Source organism: Strigops habroptila, chromosome 1 (genome assembly GCF_004027225.2).
Source record: "Strigops habroptila isolate Jane chromosome 1, bStrHab1.2.pri, whole genome shotgun sequence".
NCBI lineage: Eukaryota > Metazoa > Chordata > Aves > Psittaciformes > Psittacidae > Strigops > Strigops habroptila.
In genome coordinates this window covers 155,111,308-155,131,930 of record NC_044277.2, presented here as the reverse complement: position 1 = coordinate 155,131,930, position 20,623 = coordinate 155,111,308, and the positions used below count along the sequence as shown (strand labels likewise).

At 40.8% G+C, this 20,623-nt stretch overlaps 1 protein-coding gene across 2 annotated transcripts in view; it reads left to right on the top strand.

The window, feature by feature from the left end:
• Positions 1-1,856: 1,856 nt before the first annotated feature.
• PDCD6IP (programmed cell death 6 interacting protein) overlaps positions 1,857-20,623 on the top strand; it is a 31,439-nt gene continuing 12,672 nt past the window's right edge. The window contains exons 1-8 of one of the 2 annotated variants that reach the window (XM_030483365.2): positions 1,857-2,209; positions 7,957-8,011; positions 9,748-9,817; positions 12,198-12,325; positions 12,900-13,053; positions 15,869-15,969; positions 18,441-18,557; positions 19,931-20,153. In XM_030483365.2, the coding sequence (XP_030339225.1) occupies positions 2,004-2,209; positions 7,957-8,011; positions 9,748-9,817; positions 12,198-12,325; positions 12,900-13,053; positions 15,869-15,969; positions 18,441-18,557; positions 19,931-20,153 (1,054 nt within the window). In that variant the 5' untranslated portion in view covers positions 1,857-2,003. Of the gene's footprint in view, positions 2,210-7,956; positions 8,012-9,747; positions 9,818-12,197; positions 12,326-12,899; positions 13,054-15,868; positions 15,970-18,425; positions 18,558-19,930; positions 20,154-20,623 lie in introns of both variants that reach the window. The other variant, XM_030483355.2, reaches the window with a different exon arrangement.

Sequence of the window (20,623 nt, the reverse complement as noted above, 5' to 3'; positions counted from 1 at the left end):
ATTTCTTGAAGGAAGCATGGCTTGTTGTTTAAAGCACAGGACTGAGTCACAAGATGTAGATTATACCCCCCCCCCCAAACTGGTAACTACTATGTGGCTTCCTCATCTCTAAATTAGGAAATAGCACTTAACTAGTCAGAGGTTACAAGGAGAAAAGTCATTACTGCTCATAATACTATAATTGTAATAATTGGAACAAATCCTTCGGAGGAGTACTAATTTATGAAGAAATCTGTGGGAAAGAAGCCAACCACCTAGGTGTTTGCAGGTCTGGTAACTTGTTCTGAGCCAAAGTGAAATTCCTGTGCTGTGTTGGTGGAAGGTTTAGGAGTGCAAAGTATCAGCCCTTGCATTTGTTAAGCAGCAGCCCTCTGAAGGTCACCATGGCTCTAAAGTAGCACTGTGATCTCACAGCTGCAGTTTTTGCCCTTCCCTCTCCACACCCTTTCCGTGTTTACGACTGTGATGCTGGAAGGTATTGATGGCTTCCACCTTCCGTATATAGGCAGCCAAGGACCTTGTAATGCTGTGTAGGATAACTATACCCTGCATGGTCCTGATGCTGGAAATACAGGGAGGCAACTCCCCAGCTGACTGTACCTTAAGTCTAATCAGAATCTAAACTTGTGAGAGCGGAGGTTTTGCCTGGTACAGGAAAGTGCAGTCAGTGCAAGGCTGACTCAGGCTGAGACCAAACGCTTACAAGTGCATGCAGGCAATAAAACCTGGGGAAATAAAAGCAGTGAGGAACTCACATGCATATAAGGCAGGACAGCTTACTTTCTATATTCATTTCCGTACTCGTTGTACCATACGAATATGTACTTTTTAAAGCGTAAAATTAAGTCAACTACTACTTGGTTTTGATTGAGCTGTGAGAAATGGAGCTGGGTGTTAACACAGGCAGGAGTGCACCAAGGAACTGTTAACGTACATGTTCACTTTTTGGTGAATGTAACAAAGGTTTGCAATAGGAGCAACCTGGCCAGTCTCTCAAGGATCACCACTCCAACCCCACCGAAAGTGGCAGGAAGCAGCAGAACAAGGACAACTCCATCGCTCCCTTCCCTCTGCCTGTGCAGATATTACACAGCATCTCCGGGCCGTGCACAGGCACGGCTACTGCGGGAGGATCTGCCCCTCTCAGCGACGACAGCAGCAGCCAGGAGTCATTTCTCAGGCTCTACCCTTCTCCTCTTCAGCCCTTCCTCAGATGACACAGAAGAGAGCTGTACTTCGTACAGTACACTGGCAGGACAGAGAGATTACCGGCTTTACTTTACAGCTGAACTCGCGGTCACACGGGAAACAAACCCTTTCACGTAATTTTAAAAGCACTTTTACCACTCTTTGTCATGGTATCATCACCTCGGGGCACATGGGTTGTAAAACAGCAGGCTTACAGCCTGAGCGACCCGGAACGGGTGGCCGAAGACAGGGAGCGCATGGGCTGAACGTCCCGTGTCGGTGTTCAGGCAAACCAGCCGCGGGCGGCCCGCGCTGGGCTGGGCCGGGCCGGGTCAACACACGGCGAGTGTGGCGGCGTCCGCAACCACCGAGTTACTCCCAGGGGCGCGCCAGAGCTCTCGTTACCGGCCGGCGAAGCCTCCCCTAACGCCGCTCAGCTCCGCGGTCACGTCTTTCACTAAACGGCGCTGACCCAGAGGCGGCACGCCAGCTCTCCGCTCCCTTCCCCGTGCTCTCAACGCCCTCCCACTACCACGTACCGCCCTCCCCCAGCACCCGCTGCCCCACCGGAAGGGCCCGACGGGGCGTTACCGAGCCGTTGCGGCTCAGCCCAGGCGCTCCCACGCGGCCACCGTACCTCGGCTCCGAGGGCGGCACCGGCCGCGCCGAGCCTGCGCCAGGGAAGGGCGGGGCGTGCGTGTGACGCGCCGGCGGGGAACGCGCGGCGATCCCGGAAGCGCGGTGCGAGGGCCGCGGTGCGGGCTGAGGCGGCAGGCTGCGGGGACGGCCGCGGCCCGCCACCCCCTGCGGCGGCCATGACGAACTTCATCTCGGTGCAGCTGAAGAAGGCCGCGGAGGTGGACTTAGCCAAGCCGCTCTGCAAGTTCATTCAGCAGAGCTACCCGGGCGGCGACGCGCAGGCCGAGCACTGCCGCGCCGCCGAGGAGCTCAGCAAGCTCCGCAAGAGCGCGCTCGGCCGCCCGCTCGACAAGCATGAGAGCGCGCTCGAGACCCTCCTCAGGTAGGGCCGGGCCGGGGCAGGCCCCGCCGGGCCTCCCGTCCCCCAACCCCCCCATCCCGCTCCTCTGCCCCCGCTTCCGGCGGGGCGGGCGAGCACCTCCCCTGGCGGGGCACTGCGGGGGGGACCCTGGCGGCAGCTCCGGGCTCAGGCCCTGGGCTCGGCGCAGCCGGAGCCGGGTGCAGGCGGGCCCAGGTGTGGGCGGCCCGGGCGGGGCGGGGCGGGGCGGACGGCTCGCCGGGAGGAAGCGGCCGGGGCTGCCGGGCCGGCTCCGGAGGCCTGTGGGTTGTGGGTTGCCGGTTGCCTCCCCGCCGCGAGCCCGAGTCTCTCGGGTGTTTGGGTGTTGGGGGCGCGGATAGGAGGCCTTGTCCCGGCCAGCTTCCCCTGCTCGTGTTTGTAATCTGCCTGTCGCTGCTGGGTCTAGGTAGAAAGGGCAGAAAGACTGGTTTAGCTTTTAAAAAGAAGGCAGGTGTGCCTTTTGCTTCACATATTGTTGGTAGAGCTGGCAGCTTGCTTTATTTATTTGTTTATTTGCTGTATGTTTCCCTTCCCTTTTCTGTGTTCTTAACGTATTTGCATCTTTATTTTCCACTTAGCACACTTAGTTTGCTCCTGGAAAACTTAGTGGTGCCCCTATTGTGCTGGAATTATCACAGGGTAGAGGAACATTAAGATTAATCTGTACCTTCTGCAAACTGCATAAAGCATATTGTAGGGCTAGCTGCTCCATCAGCTACAAAAGCACTCTCTCCTATCTCTGTAGAACATCTATGGATTGCAGTATTGCTGTGGTAATACCGCTGATCTGTTTCTCTGTGTTGGAAATATTTTGCGCCCATTTCTTGTAGCTCATCTACTCACTGATGCCACTGTGACTCATTTGCTGGAGTCATACTAAGTACACACTTCCATTTGCAAAGCTGGGAGCAAAGATTTGCACTAACAGAATGTGAGTTTTTACACAGTGACAGCAACTTTATCTTTTTTTAAGAAGGAAAAAAGATAGAGGGATTTTCTAGTAGGGGTAGACGTGTCTGTAATAGCATGAGAAGTGGAAATACATCTGGTGTTCACTAAAATTTCTTATTTATCAACTTGAAGAGGAATGGAAAAGGAACAAGTGACATTAAAAAGAAAGCAAGGTTTGTAAAATGAGTTGCTGATGTTTTTTGAGCTTATCAACCCTGCGTTGGGTGTTTGGGCTATGGAAGCTGTGATTGTACTAATCTTGTTTTACAGTATCTTTTTAGTTTCTTGTTCTACTCCTGTTTATTACTGCGTATGCATTTGAAGGTACTGCTGTGTATGCCTGTTGAAGGTCAGGGAGATAGTGAGCCCCTGAAGTGAAGGAGGGACTCTGCTACCCGAATTGAAAGGCATGTTTGTATCTTCCTTTGAATGCTTGAGTTGAGCTTCCTCTGCTGATGGTGCCCGTCAGGTTTGTCATTAGTTTCTAGCTGAAATCCCTGTTTGGCCCAGCCACATTGTATGACATCACCCTATCTAACAGCTCTACATTGCCCTCTCTTCAGTTCTGGTCCTTCTCTTGCAGCATTTCTGGGAGGCAGAAGGTGTACATGGCTCACTCATACAAGTGAGCTACTTGGGTGAGTTCAGTGGAAGGTCAGATGAACATCAGAGCTAGTGCAAAAACGGATCAAAGTAGCGTTGCTGAAAGCCAAGGGGCTGAGTGGGATCTCCCTCTCTGGGTGCCAGCAGGTCATTAAATTAATTCAAGCCACAGCACGCAGCTTCAGCTCAGGTTTTCTCTCTGAATAATGAAGGGAAACCACTTGCAATTGCATAATGACCAGTTTTCCTTTTGAGTCAATTCCACATGCAGTTCTCTGCTACACAGAAGCTCCTCTGATAAAGCACCTGCATTTTAAATTGTATCCTTTGAGAATACTTGTTCCCTTTACAGTGGGAGTGAGATAAGATGAAGGTCTGAATTAACTGTAAATTAGAGAAACTGATCAGATGTGTGTTTTCCCGTATCTCTAACAAGGTGTGAGTGGTTTGCCCCTGTCTGACTATTTATATTGCAGTTGCTGGAAAAAGTTTGTTCTTATTCTGTAAGAATATTCTGACATAAATTCTTGTTAATACTCTGTAAGATGCAGTTTAAAAAGTCAGACTGTCTGCACACCCTGAAGTGTGGAGTATCCAGCTGAGTTTATGGCTAAAAGAGCGTAAGTGTCTGAGCACCCTGCGTTTCTCCTGACAATTCACTTAGCTCTCCAACTTCCCAGATTTTCCTGTTGCTGTTTAAGAGTTGTACTCAGTCATGTTTAAGTAACAACTTTAGCAAGATTTTCATTCGAGTTGGAGTTTAAAACTGGTTAGTGAAGTAAGGTTGGAAGAGCTAATTACGATGTGGATACCCTTTGCATCCATTTACTTCTTTGCAGCTTTTTATAGACCATAATACCCTGTAGAGTGCTGCAGACCACTAACTGTTAAGAGATGAGGCCTTAATCTTCTGCTAATTAATCCAGGATTTGCCCACAATTTTGTGATCTTTAGAAGCCTCATTTTGCCGACTGGTTACTGCATGTTTCTTTTATGTGCAGTAAGAAATGAACTTGGTTGCAGTCCCATTTCCCAGGCAAACAGGAAGCAGTAAAGCTTCGAAAGTGCATGGTGTGCTGCTGTTCGACTGCGGAGGGCAAATGCTTCTCTTGGCCAGGTGTTCGAGATGCCCGATGAAAAGGGGCACAGTGCAACTGGGAAAGACCTCAGCCTGCTTCCAAGCTTGCTTTGTTTAGTGAGAGTCTGAGTGCTCTGAAGGTGACGTAGGTGAACTTGGTACAGATGTTTCTCCTTAAATTCTGTTATAGTAGATTCGATTTAGTGTTGTGGGTTTTGGTGGTGGTTTTGGGTTTTTTTCTTCTGAGTATAATTACAGCTTGAAGGGATTCCTTGCTGCCTTTCTTAATATTAAGGGTAGCCTGGACTTCATTTCCTTTTTCTGGAGGGGTGGGGCGGTGGTATTTTAACTTTACCAGCAATTCTTGTAGTCCTTTTAAAAAAAGGAAAACTTAGGAAAAAGGGGGACTGTTTGTGTGGCTTTATTTTGAACAGTCAGAATCTCTTGAAGGCTGACAGTTGTAGTTCTGGTTTCCAGCTGGGGTTCAGAACTCCTTATCTAGAAAAGCAAAGAGAGATCTTGGTCTCTTTTATGTTCTTTTGAAAGAGATTTTCCTTTCTGATCCTTGGAAGGAGGAACAGGATTTGAGGTTCTTAATGTAATACATATATTTTAATTAAATTCTAATTTAAACCTTGACTTCCGACTTGAGTGCTGTAACTCATTTTTACTAGCATTTAGGAGTGTGTAATGCCTGTTTTGCTGCAAGTTGTTCTTTGAGAACTAGATCTGTGTTGCTGGCCTCTGCCCTTCCTTTGATAGCTGTTAGAACTCAGGTAGCTGATGTTTGCATGGCTTTCTGTAGCTCATCACTGGCACAGCCAAACACCCAACAGTCATCTGTATTGCATGAAAACTTCTGTTCTTTGTGTATCGATAGCTAGATTACTGTAAATTTTCTTTTAAATGACGCCTTTATGTTTACCATCCTCTTTCGGTGTGTATCTGGCTTGTGCATCAGATGAGGCCTTTCCTTCAATGTTTATTTCTGTCTCTTTACTGCTAGTTTTAAGCTACTGTGATTAACATCTTCATTTGCCATTTTATATATGTTCAGTCTATGTATTCCTTTATATTTATATATGTTTATCTACTAAACTCTTTTACCTTTCTTTTTCTCCACAGTTTTAAAGAGCTCTCAAATCTTGAAGAGAATTTCAAGTTCCTTAATAAAAAGAAATGACATCACATGCTTAAACTAGTAACAAAAATAGTAACCTAAGTTGTAATCTTGTTTAAAACCAACCAGACAAAAAGCCCAGTGTTGCTGGTGTTCATTGATGCTAAATGCAGCAATGTGCATGTTTGCAAGGAACCTACACCTCCTTGGCTTATTTTCTTTGTGCTTCTGTTGGCATACAGAGAACAGTCTGTTGCAAACGGCTGATGCGTAGGCTTAGGTGCCCCCAACTTCACACGGACATTTGACAAGCTTTGCTTCTTGGCCTTGCCCTCCTGGCAGATGAGGACAGGGTAATTGTGGAATGTGGGAAGACAACTTGGCTTTATTAGTGGCTTTTGGTTAACAAATTCAGTTGGGGCAGGAGGAGAAAGCGTGGAAAAATCTCATTTTCTTTGTGATAGCCCATGAAAACTGTGTTGAGACCAGCTGAAGTCAGTGAAGGAAGGGTGTTTAAATACATCGGTTGCAGGGATCTTCAGTCCTAGGGGTTTAACTATACCTTTTACATACTTGGTAAGCTATTAAAAGTAAAAGTTAATCTTGATTAAACTGCCTTCGCAGTAAATATCTGCAGGCTTTTTTCTTTTTAACCTTAGGAGCAATTTCTTTCAACTCAATTGTTAGTGTAAGTCCTACTGGGTTACTGCTGCAGATTATTGTAGCTTTTGATTAGGCTTAATATATTGTGTCTTAAATTGCAGTGACTGAAGTAGAAACCGGTAGTATTATGTACACTGGCAGATACAATCCACTGAAGAATATACTAACATTATTTTTATTGATGTATTTGACTTCTAAAAATGCTGCTTGACTTTTTAAACATTTATTGCCTGCAGAACATACACCTCGTACATCTGCTTCATGTCTAGATCAATAGTGATTAATATTTAATAATGTAATGTAAGGAAACAGGAACAATGTTCACCCTGTTTCACAGACTGAAACTCATTACTACAATGTGTTTTGTATACTGGGAATATAAATTCTTAGAAAAGGAATGTGACCAAGGTAATGTTGGGTGTATGCCTGTATGGCAAGTGCTACAGGGATAGAGTAGGAAACAGGCTTTACATATTGCCTGTTGTCAGCAGTTGGCAGTTTAAAGGTTTTCTGTTGTGCATCCAGCCTGTCATGTTTAACAAGTGGTGCAGGTGGAGGGTACAAGTCAGGAAAACTTTGGATTGCTAACTCTTGCCTGGATAGACTATGTGAGGTGCTATCCTATACTTGCTGTATTATCTTTTGGGCATTCTTTCCCAAACATCTTCCACTATGAGTAGACAAAATACTGGCACAGAGAATGTTTTGGTTTTAATTCACTGTGACTGCTACAATATAATGAAAACTAAGCTTACAAGTAAAGTATCAAGTAATCAAGGGCTAGGCTCTCCAGTTGATACTGTGCAAGGCAACGGCATCTATTTCAAAGACATTGAAGTTTAAACAGATGAGTCAGAAATTGTAGAGGAGTGGGATATAATGTTGAGATCAAGAGTGCAGCGTAGCTTGTTAACATTGTTAAATATGTATTTAATTTGCTGTTGCAGCATGACTCAATGTCTGCTGTACTCTTTGCCCTCCTGTATGTATACAGGGACTCCTTGGTGTGCCGTTCTTTCTAATTCACCCTCCAGCAGCAAGTGGAATGGGTCAGCTTCATCTGTGATACTCTTCTATTTCTCACTGAGACAAGGTTTCACCTTATCTGTGAAAGATTACCTCCTTCTGAACTTCTCTGTTGAAAGCTTCCCTTTAGGCAGAATTTCTGCCTGTCCTGCAAACCCTCCATAGTTATGAATGAGCTTCACAACTTCTGTGTGGGATTTTTGCACTTCGCACCCTTTTCTTTACATGCCAGTGTAAGAAACAAAACTCTTAACTTGATTAATAGCTCTTCTCCCTTTTTTTTTTTTGTAGATACTATGATCAGCTGTGTTCAATTGAACCAAAGTTTCCATTCTCTGAAAATCAGGTAAGAAGACTTATCAAGTCGTTAAAGAATCACGGCACCTACAATGTATGACTTCCAAGCCTGTACCTAATCCCCTGAACGGTACTGCGATGGGGCAAGGCATTTAATCTCTTTGAGCCTTGTTTTCGTAATGTCTGTTCCTTTTCTAGTCAGTGCTCACATATACTCTATACTGAAATGTTACCTCTAGTGGCCATAGTTATCTTCATTTTACAGATTTGGAAACGTTTTGCCTTTGACTAGTGGTTGGAAAGAGTTGTGCTGTGCTGATTACTCTTCAGCCCTGCTTTTTCCAAGGAGTCTATCTGATACTGTGTTCTAAAGGCTTTTAAAAACGTAATTTCTATGGAAAAACCTTAAGTAATGGCTGTTTTTTGAAGTAGTACAGGTGTTTTATTCACAATGCCTAACAGAATAAACCACTTAAGAGCTTACCACTTTATTCCTGCCTCTGCATCTCAAATGTCATAGTGAACATCGTATCTATCTAAAAATTAAGTTGTTCCTTTTTTCCTACCATGTTTCTTCAGAATCCTATCTCTAAGGAGAAATTCAGCTTAACTCTTGACCATTGGAGTCTTCCTCAGATGAAGACTGGAATAGATCTATAGGCTCCTGTATTTTGGTAGAAAAAGATGTAGCTTTTCTTTGGAAGTGATTACAAATAGGGCAGAATTTACATTTCTTTCTTGATGAAATCATATTTAAATGGTAACGTTATGATTAAAAGACAAACTTTCTTTTGGACTTGGTTACAAGTAAGGGAATAGTTTTAATGCAGTTCAAGCTGACTTGGGTTTTGCATGTAGCCAAGCATTCTGCATTCACTTGTAGCCAAGAACTGCGCTTTGGTTGTTAGTGTTGAAAACGTTCCAGTATGGTGATCTGGAAGACTGGAAAACATGAAGAGAAAGTTCTGCAGTGCTGTAAACTGTTCCATCAGAGGGAAGTAGTCGTCAGTGGAAGCAGCAATGAACAGTCGAGGGCCAGAACTTCTTCTAGCTACAATGCTAGTGCAGGAAAATTCATCACCAAGCAGTACTGTGCCCTTTCTGAAGTTACTCTCCCCAACCATTTTAAAACAAGCAATTTTGCTATCTTTTCTGGTTTGATACCAGTTGTGTACAACCAGTTTGATCAACTGAATAAGGAATCAAATCGTGGAACTTCGAGCCGATTCTTTGAAGTATTTGCATTGTGTGTGAAATATACCCTGGAACGGTAACATAAACCACACTGGTTTTGCCTGAATTGTCTTTCCTAAGTGCATTTCCTGATTATGTTCAAAAAATGAATGAATTTTGGTATTACAAACCAGTTCCAAATATGCTACCAGTTTGGAACAGTGGAAACTGCCTCGTTGGGTGGTTTCCTTTAGTTGTGACTATACCAGACCATCAGACTTACTGGGAGAGGAATATCTTGGTTTGGAAAGAAATTTATCTGTCACTCACAATTTGAGCAGAGCGGAAACATTATTTTGAGAATTTCTCTCTGTGCGGCTTGAAATGTTTTGAGCAAACTTATCAGGAAGGAAAAAATGTAGATTTTTTTATTTTATTTTTTTTTAATAATTATTAATGATTTTCTGAAACTTCCAGAATGTTTGTGATGCTACAAGTGAATTGTTTAACACAATTAGATTATAAAACTATAACTATGTGAAATTGGGATATTTTCTGAAGATTTCATATTTAGTCTGAGAGATCAAGGTCTTTCTTTTTCACAACTTTCAGGTCTGTGTAACATTTACATGGAAAGATGCTTTTGATAAAGGATCACTTTTTGGAGGATCTGCCAAATTGGGTATGTGAATATACTGAAAGTGCACGTGTTCAGGATATTAGAGAATGTTTTTATATCACTGAGTTGTTAATAGTCTTTCTAGTATTCTCAACATAGCTTTCAAATATGTCAACTATATTGGTAACAGATTAATCACTTCACCATTGGTAATGAGTAAATGCAAAGAATTTCTATAAAATTGAGATTCAATATTGTTTTTTGCAGAGGCACAAATAGGTGTGCAGTCTGACAATAGTTGTGCTGTCTGCTCCTCAGACTTTTTCTGGGAGCAGCCCTAACTGACATTAATCGAAATTGTTCAAGTTAACATGAAGTTTCAGTAGTAGGTTTTGGTAATCTGGCTCTTACTCCTCTATGTGAGTAAGATCCTCACGAGATGTGCTTGGGAATGGGTGAGTCTGTTCTGGAAGAAGGGAAGTGATGGCTTCAGTAACCTAGTCTGATAGCACATTGTGTTCAAGAGAATGGAAGGATCTGCCAGTGCCCTGAAAGGATTTTCCTACCACTTCTTTATGAAATATTTTCATACAGATTTGAATGCTTGGAAAGAAAAAAAGCATCTGTTTCCTGCAAACGTAAGGAATTTTGAGTCTATGATTTGTTTTAGTCGTATAGGGACAACTTTGCACTGCAAAATCAGGATCATTAAATGGATTTGGAACAATTGTCAATGGAGAAACTGAGACTAAATCCTTTTGAGTTAGGTGAGGAGCTGTTCAGTCATGTGTCATTGTTCCTCAATCCTATATCCAGATTGAAATTTAGTTTAAAACTTCCATGCGGCGGAGATACAGGGCTGTGACTTGAGAGCTCTGGCTCCTGCTGTTGTGGCAAAGTGTTTCCTTCCCAACTCTCACTGAATCCCAAGTCTGTATCACAAGGGTAGCTGACAGATACTGTGGCTGCTTGAACAGTGACCCAGTTCACAGCATGGCATGTAATCTGAAATATGTTGTCTTAAGTTAATAGGTAGAGCTATAAACAGGTCTGAGGAAAATCTATATTGCTAAACAGCTGTTCTTACTGTAAATCACACTTGAGATGCTATCCAGAGTGTAAACTAATTACATAAATTACATAAAAAGTAATTTTGCACTTCAGAAACTTTAAAGCCATATTTTCTTTCTCTTTTTGTGTTTGTTTCAGTCTTTCGAATGACGTATTAAGTTGCACAAGATCATCTTAGAAAAAATCTGGAAAATAAACTACAGAAGAGAGATGATCTAGATAAATTACTATTATCTTGCAGAAATACAGTGACTGTGTAACTCACTTTTCACTCAGAAACACAACGGGAAGAATGGCATGCCAGATTTACAGCTACTTGTCTGAGAATTTGGTGCAGGTTGCTAACATAGAAACTTCAGAGATCTTTAGATAAATCTGTAGCTGTGCAAGGAGGCTGGATATTAGTGAAATGAAACAAATGTACCCTTTTAATACTTTAATGTTTTGAGGATAACTTTAGAAATTGTATGTGGGTTTGAGAAATTGAAAATTCACTAGCTGAGTTTTCTGTATTCTCCAAGATGAGCATCTAAACACTTTTAACAGTAGTATATACCTGCAGTCTTTAGATTTCCCAGTGCTTGCATATAGCAAATAACCTTTGAAAGCAATTACTAGGTTCAAAATGGTTCCTGTTCAGGTATTACTGTTTCTAGAAGTGTGGGCTCCATCCTCTGGGATTGTGAAGAACTACAGGAGTCGAGCCTGGACAGGCTACATTGCTCTCTAGTGAGCACAAGTTTTAATTACGTAAATCCTTAGCTGTTTCAGTGAGTGTATAGCCAAGATACTTGTCAGTGTTTTCAATCTGAAACAATAGCTTTGAGAGGTGGAAAATTCCCTGCATTGCAATAAATAGTAACACAGAGCATGCAAAAGTCTTCGGCCTCAATGAGAGAAGGGTAGTTAATCTTGCAGTCAGGATACAGTAAGAGCATGTAATTGGGCAGTTATTGTAAATTGATCAATGCATGCAAGTTCATATTTCAGATTATCTTTCAGTAGTGCTTGTGTTTCTGTATCTTCAGGAGCAAAAAGCTGCACTTGAGTTAGAAAGACTTTCAAATTATTTTCTGTATTGTATGGATTTTTATACTGCCGCTTTTATGCTTTGTGCCACTTTCTGTAGTTCTTCACATGAAACATTTTGTGGAAGTACTACATTAGACTATGTAAAACTTTCCTAGTGAGGATGACCTCAAACATGAAAAATTCAGTATGATTGGGGCTTTTTTGTTTGCTTGTTTTCCTTTGTTTTGGCTTGAAACTATTGATATCTCAAAGATATTAGAGCATTGGCCTCATCTGTAGGTGCTAGAGTGCTGAAGTTTATGGCCTTAACAGTGTGGGTAACTGTCCATCTTGATTGCAGCTCTGGCAAGTTTGGGGTATGAGAAGACCTGTGTTTTGTTCAACTGTGGAGCATTGGCAAGCCAGATTGCAGCAGAACAGAATCTAGATAATGATGAAGGACTAAAAACTGCAGCTAAGCATTATCAGGTACAGAGCTCCGTGCTTATGCTTAGGAATTCAGAATAATTAATCTTAGAATATCAAATACGTATCTCAATTTTAAAGCTGTATATACCCATACATAAATATATACGCATATTTTCTCCCTTGTAATTGCAGAGGTGGTTGGCTAAGTACTTACTTGCCAGTTTGGAAGAATTTAATCCCCTAGAGTTCTCCATGCCCCTTCCCCCAAGCGTGTTGGTAACTAATAACCTTCAGCTTAAGATTTAATAATTTTAGCTAGTATAAATTTTAGTTTTAAGAAGTTATACAGTAAAAATATCTTTCTTTATGGTATGCATTAAAATGTCCATGTTCTTTTGTTGTTAGGTGTAACCAATAAACCTTTCCTTATTGTCCATCCTGATAAATGTATCGGTGCAAGTGATTCCAAGAACAAAGAATTGTTTTTTAGTGGCTAAACAATAAATAAGAGACGATGCACCAAAAAAGCTCTATTTTTTATTTTTTTTTTTAAATTGTTTTATGCATTATATTTGTAAGAGAGAAAGTCTTTTTTGGAAACATGAATGGTAATGTATAATTTTGTTTTACTTAGTTTGCAAGTGGTGCTTTCCAACACATTAAAGACACGGTTTTGTCAGCATTGAATCGAGAACCTACAGTGGACATCTCTCCAGACACAGCTGGAACTCTTAGTCTTATAATGTTGGCTCAAGCCCAAGAAGTCTTTTTTTTGAAAGCTACAAGAGGTATATTTTAATCTTCAGCATCTATGTTCATGTGCTCATCACAACTTCCACAAAAACTTACAAGTGTGTAAAGTTATTAAGAGCTTATAAAGGGCCTTTCAGAAATTATTTTTGCCTTTACTGAATTTCCTCCCCCCACACCCTTGCAGGTCATTAAACGCAAACTGCAGGTGCCACTTTTGTCTAAGGCTCACCTGACAGTGCAGTTTTCCGATCTGCCTTTCCTTTTTATGTCCAAAACCGTTAGTCTTCATATGTAGGAAGGATTTTGTTGGTTTGTATTTTTTCCTTTTCCCCCTTGAGAACAAGACATTCTCCAAAAGAACTGAGGGTGCTAGAAACAGTTCATAGGGGTTTTGCAACTACTCCCCTCCTCCCCTGTCTGGGGAGAATTTAGAATTCTTGAGAATTTAGAAAGAAATGACTGTGCTAGGAAAGAAAGGAAACTTCCGAAGAGTTTAGGGGAAACAAAATATGTTTGCTCCTAGTTTTAACAGAGGAACTCTGACAAAGTCTAACTTTGAGAATGCCCAGTTTATCTTGGAAAATGAAATTCTGCAGGTAGAACAAAAAATTATGTCCCTAACTTAAAGGCTGGTTGTGAAATAATGATTCGGAGGCTGCATATTTTAATACAACTGTTAAAGAATACAGGCTTGAAAGAATTTTCCTGTGGAACAGTACAATCTTTGGTACAAGATCTCTTTCTCTTTCCTGTTCTGCTTTTCTGTCTGTGTTTACAAGAGGTTGTGCATCTAGAAATTACAGATATCTAAAAGTATAACTAAGGCCATAGAGGTGACATGTGATAGACCACCAACTGCTCTCTCCCCACATTGTTTGGAATATAGTGGAGAAAGACAGGGGTTATCTTAACTGGGATGTTTCTTCTCTTCGCAGGGAAGATCCTTGAAAATTCTTGTAGCCTTACTGCCTTCAGGAGAATCTCAAGGAGAAACTCTTGTCCTCCAGCCAACTGATAAATTAAGTTTATATTCTTTATCATTCTGGTAGTACTATTTTAGTCTCTGGCTATTTGGACATTGCTTTGAAATAAATTTGTGTAACAAATGCCTGGAACTTTTCTTCAGAGCAGAACCAGGTGTTTAACCTCATTTTGCATGAGAAATAGATCTGTCTGTCACTTTGATTTCTTCTTACCCAAACGTGAAAAAGACAAAGCAAAGCTGATTCAAAACCGTATGTACCCAGCGAAATGAAGATTTTTGTGTCTGCTCCCAAGACAACAAGTTTGCCAGTGTTAGAAGGACAGGAAAGTTAATAATCATCTGACTATGGAGGCTGTAGGTGTTGCCACGTGTATAGGTTCTTTCCCTTAGCAGGAAAGACATTTTGTGAAGAATTGTGTGTGACAGCATGATTAATTTCAACAGCCTATTTTTCAAGTGGAAATGCTTCAAAGTTTAATCTCAAAACTCAAATTTAGCTTCTTGCTGTATTGACTATTTACCTTAGTTGCAATTTTTTGGTTTCTTTGTGTGAGACAGTCTGTTTAGCAGCTAACTAGCTGATAATGGTATTTCTGATAGAACTGAAGTTTATTCACAAGTTGAAAGTAAGTGTTTGGCAAAACCCAAATTAGCCAGTGAAATCTAACTCCACTGCATGACTACACATCAATTCTTTAATTTCTGAGCCTTTCTTAATGCTGTCTTTAAGTGTCTTTAAGTCTGCATGTGATGGCTGTTCCATCTCAAGGCTTGTGTTGTAGCTGTGATATTTTAAAGTTATGTGAGTAGAACTAAAGCGTCTGATTGCAAAAGATCTATTTGGAGCTGTCTGCGTGGACAAATGAGTCTCCTCTAATATTTAGGTTGTTAAGGGAAATGTAGTTAATATGCCAGTGTCTTTTTCTTTTCCTTAAAGCTCAGGCTCTGTGAAGGAGGATGCAGCTACCACACACTAGGTGGGGCTAGAAGGACACTCTTTTTAGGTTTTGTTTCGTTTGACTTTATTAAATTATCTAGTGCACTGGACAGAAACATTTTAACAAAGAAATGATTTGCTAGATCTCAGACCCCTTCCTCTGTCATCTAAATCCTGTTCCACAGTGAAAAGATCTTTCTGGCATTTACCTCATAGAAGGTAAATATATTCAATCATAGCTCATGCTTGAAGTGCTGTAGATAGATGTGTGACTATGCAGGAATGACCACTTGGGAATTCTTTTGGTTTAATTTTGGCAATTAAGCATACTCTGCAGATTTCCTAATCTCCCCATATGCCCTCCCCCACATGCTTATGAGTCTGGCAGTGCATGAAAGTCACCTGAATTGGAAGATGCTTGTTTGTAAGGGCTGCTATTTCGAGTGGATGGCTGACATTTGTATTGATAGCCTGCCTTCTCTTGGAAGGCTGAATTGCTAGTGCAGGCCAGAGGTGATGATGAAAGGAGACAAAGATAGAGCCAGCATGTTCCTGCTTTAAAGCTGTTAACTGTTAACAGTTTTGGCTTCAGGAACAGGGTGAGGACGTGAGGCAGGGAATACCGCTGCCTTTAGGCACATGCAGCTCTGATGAAGTAGTGGATACCACTTGGAGGAGCTGTGGTTATTTATGTCAGCAGCTGCCCAGACATTTCTTGTACAACTGACTGAACCTTCAGTGTCATGATGGAAGTAGAAAATCTGGAAACTGCTGCTGGATGTCAAGAGAGAAGAATGGAATCCCACCTTTTTGAGTTATCATGTCAAGCTGTACTTTCAGAATGCAGTTGTTGCTGTTTGAAGTAATTTACCTGCTCACTTGTAAAAACTGATGATAATCATTCTTTATTTTTTCTCCCCTCCCCCAGATAAAATGAAAGACGGTATCATAGCTAAACTAGCTAATCAAGCTGCAGATTACTATGGAGATGCTTACAAACAATGTCAATATAAAGATACTTTGCCCAAGGTTAGTAACTCTGATGGAAATAATCTGGGATGTGCTATTATTGTGAATAACTGTTTACAGTGTGTTTCGTGAAATACACTTAAAGTGTATCCTCAAGAAAAGCTGACATATTGCTACATTTAAGGGAACTGAACCTGTAATTTGAAATAGAATGAAGAATCTAGGAAGTGAAAGATAGTGTGGGGTTTTGGTTTTTGTTTAAGTAAAATCTTATTACATGAAGTGTGTTTATTTGCAACACATTTCATTTAAAGTGAACTTGAAATGTTTATGATGGCGTTTAGGGATGCCTTCTTAGCACTTAATGCCTTACTAAACCTGTTTTTCAAACTAACACTTCCTGATGGGGCTTAACTGGCTTCTAGTCTCAATGTGTTTATGTGACCTTTGCTCTCATGTTGACAGCATTAATACAGTGGTACTGTTCGCTTACCTGTTCATGAAAAGCATGACTGAAAGTCAGTGTATGTCCTCTGTTCTTCTGCCTACCTTCTTCTCTTTCTCCACCCCAAAACAATCTTGATACTTGTAAAGTATCTCAGTTTGGTCCGGAGTGTTCATTTGACTGTTGTTGGTTTTGGAAGATGTTACACAGTGTTACACTCTTTCAATATATACTGTATAACAAGTACTTAAAAAATGAGCCGGTTTTCAGTGTATCAAATGTATCAATTATGTTGAAATCATAAAATAACATTAAATCTGTTATGCAGTGTTATAAATGTAAGAGATTTACTTACTTTTGATATTCTTGGACTCTTGAAATCTCTATCTAGTTAAGGAGGAGGTTGTTTCCCATAGTGCTTTTTTGAGAAGCTTCCCTTGTTCCTGATTTGCAACTGGTTTCAAAACTCTTTAAGATAACTATTGCAGAGGTCTTTCTTGTTACAAAGAAGATATGAAATATACTAGATTTACTAAAAATACACCAGAAAACATACTGAAAATATTATTATCAGTGATAAATGGAAGTGGTTGATGTTTGGTCCTATAACTTGATGTGCAATCTTAGTCAAACAATTGCCAAAGTATTTGTTGAAGGCATTTTTATTCCCTCAGGGGGGAAAAAAAAAGTCAGGTGGTGTTTCTCCCACTCCCCCAGGTTTCTAACGCAGTGTAGAGTCTTGGTAATGCTAGGAGCTGTATGAGTAAGGGCTACTGTGCTGAAGTAAAAGTGTGCATTTTTATTTGTAAGCAATGCCTTACAGAAATGCCTTTGTAGGCCAGTCAGTGGCTTTTCATATGTATTGGGGGGGGTGGGGGGGTGTTTTTTAAGGTTAAGTTGATATCTTGCTTGGCTGCAGCTTGCTAGATGACTTTATGTATGCACATATTTCCTCTCATGCATTCTGTGTCATTTTACGGATTGGGCCAATTTCTCACTTAGGTCTTATGATTGATTTCTGAGAGGCAATGAGATATAATAAAGCCATTGCTTTGTCTTTGGTTGTGGACCATTCTAAGCCATAGATCTGCTCCCTTTTCCAGGTGCAAAGTAATCTGTCGACTGATTATGTGAAAGGATATAGTAAGGTTTGCTGGCTCCATGAGTTAACACCAGCTCTGAGAACAGCTACGTGTTCAGGAGTGTGAAATAGAGGTTGATTTAATGTGCCAGATTCCAGTTGCAGGGCCTCCCACACCTTCACATTTACCCTCTTTGATTTGTTTTTATTTCTGGGGCTGCAGCAAGTTTGCACATCTGCGAAGAAGCAGGTCTTTTTATACTGAGGTGTTTAAAGCATCACTGTGGTTTTCCTGTGCACCTGGATTTAAGAAATGAAACAGTAAGGCCAAATCCTTAATCAAAGACCATGCCCACACTGTGGGCTACAGTATAATGTTTTCTTCATGTCTTGGTTGTTACCCCTGCAGAGATAAGTCCATTTACATAAGTGTGAAAATGACTTCTAAGTTGCTTTCCATGTCAGTAGTTACTTGTTCTCTTTATTTCTTCTTTGCTTTTGTAACTGTAGAGTTACTTTCTTGATGGACCTGCTGCTGTTTTAAGTAAAATTGCTTTGTTGAATTAAAAAAAACCAACAACCAAACAAAACAACCCTCCCCAAAGGCCTATATTCTCCCCCCACCTTCTCAGAACATTTTGTCTTGGCTTTGTCTTGGGGACATTTGGGTGTGTTCTTTCAACTATCCTTTCTAATACATGCATGCATTTCTAATCTTTGAAGGAAATGTTGCGACTTCATGGCTTGAATTTAAATCACAGTTTATCTGAAATAATGGACACAGAATTTTGCAACAACAGGTCAAAAAAAGGAAAAAAAAGAATGGATTCAATCCATGCAAAGTCACACGGCCTCTGACATTTACCTCTAATATTTTAACCTATCTAAACCATTAATTGGGTGATTCTAATTTCCTTTTCTTCTTCCTTTTTCTTCCTGCATCCCATGTTGTCTGTGGTGGTTAATGTGGTTGGACTTTCCCCTGGTCAGTATTTTTATTTCCAGGAGGTGTTTCCTGTTCTGGCTGCAAAGCACTGCATTATGCAGGCCAATGCAGAGTATCATCAGTCTATCCTGGCAAAACAGCAGAAGAAATTTGGTGAAGAAATTGGGAGGTTACAGGTGGGTAATGTTTTTTCTGCTCTGAAAAATGTGGGAGGACTTTAAATCCTGAAAAGCTAGCTCAGAGTCCTGAAATTCAAATAACCGAGCATGAAACATACTGAAAAACTGCAAAGCGTGTTTTTCACATGAATTAAATCAGCAGCAGCTAAAAAGAGGAGAGGTGTGTCTGCAGCTTTTGTAAAGATGGATTTTAATGATTTTTGGGCAGTTTGATACTGCTTGACACGTTAAGTCTGCATGTTTACGTTTGCAGAGGCTTCTTACCGCAGTATAGCTAATATAACAGATTTTAAAATACATTTTCTTAAGTGCCCATAACATTAAAATTCTGCTTGGTTAAACCTATCTCCTTTCCTGCAATCCTGATTTAAATCTGTGACAGTTTTGAAAAACATACAAACAGTTGTATTTTTAGACTTTATAGATTTCTGCCTCTATATCTGCTTTCTAGAGGAACTTGGCTATAGATGTTGTAATGAGTAGGGTCTTCTCATGTTTTAAGTACAATAGGGGGGAAAATGGCTAAAAATAACTACTTTGTTCAAATGCCTTGGGGCAGGGGGGGAATAAAACAAAGATGAAATGCTGCTTCAGCTGACCTTGTAGGATCTGTGTGCAGTATGTGTTTACTGATAGGCAGAGAGCTGGGAGACTTGCAGAAGACTCTCCTGTTGACATTGTGAAAGTTACCACTGTGCATCTACTGACTTAGTGCACAGTGAAGCCTTAAACATGGGGGGTTTTTTTATGCTTACATGACAATGAGGTGCCTATGTGAGCTTCTAATAGCAGTTATGTTATGACTGCATTATTGGGTGGTAGATGAAGGTGTATCTCCTGTTTATTCTTGAGTTCAACTCTGCAGGTCTCCTAGGACTTCACTGTAATAGAATATTAATATTTATTTAATTTGTTTTTTAGTGTTCACCCATGACAGGTCTGGCTGTGTGAAATTTACTATTATTGTGAAGTTCTATAGTAAATTAACTTGTGTCCATGATTTTTCTTCATGTTGTGTTTTAGGAAGTATCCCTTCATGCTGAGTAGTTAAAGTTTTGGCATTTGTTTGTTGCTTTTCCTTTGGGGAGTTGTAGTAAAACTGTTGTGAGATATTAATGAGGTTACTGTTTGTTTGGGGTTTTTTTCTTGTTTGTTTGTTCTCCCCAATGCACTATTTTAATGAGTAAAATCTCCTTTTTTCTTTTTGATATGTAAGAGGGGAGAATATTTTCTAAGAAAATAATATTATTGATCTGATGTGTTAGCAGTAGTTTCTTGGCTATCTGGGAAGCTCATCTGTTTTCCTAAGCATAGATGAAAGGAGAAGAAAAGTTATTTTAATTATAACTGTATTTAAAAATTTCTTTTAGCATGCAGCAGACTTAGTGAAAACAGTGGCGTCTCGTTATGATGAATATATAAATGTGAAAGATCTGGTTGACAAAATCAACCGTGCGCTTACAGCTGCCAAGAAAGACAATGACTTCATTTACCATGACCGGGTTCCTGACCTGAAGGATTTAGAGTCCATTGGAAAAGCCAGTCTTGTAAAGTCTACTCCAGTTGTTGTACCCCTCAGTCAGAAATTCACTGGTGAGTGAAGTGTGTAGAGTGCAGAGGGTCACTGTCACCTCGTGACACCTGGGTACCGCCACCAGCGTTCATTCGTACCATGAAATGGTCAACCTCTACTTTGGAATAATATTGAGTGTACAGTAGTGGTTTTGAAAGTGCTTTATTTGAAAGTGTCTTTTCCAGTTTTTTGAATGTGTCTTTTCCAGTTTGTTGTTCTACTACTTGATGATGGAAGTGCTGGAAGAATAAACCACAGCTTGAAAATCATCATCTGCAATATGTTCTTCTCTTATTTTTCTGATATCTTCTCAGCAGCTGTATTTTGTATATTAAACCAGCCTTTTTAATTTCAGAAAGAACACTAATATGAGGGAAAGGTATCAAATTGTACCATTTTAACAAACCTAGCTGCTGGCTTTCCATAAGGCTGAAAAAGTGTTAGTTTGTTGGCTGTACAGGGGAGTTCTGAAAAGTGATCCTCCCTTCCT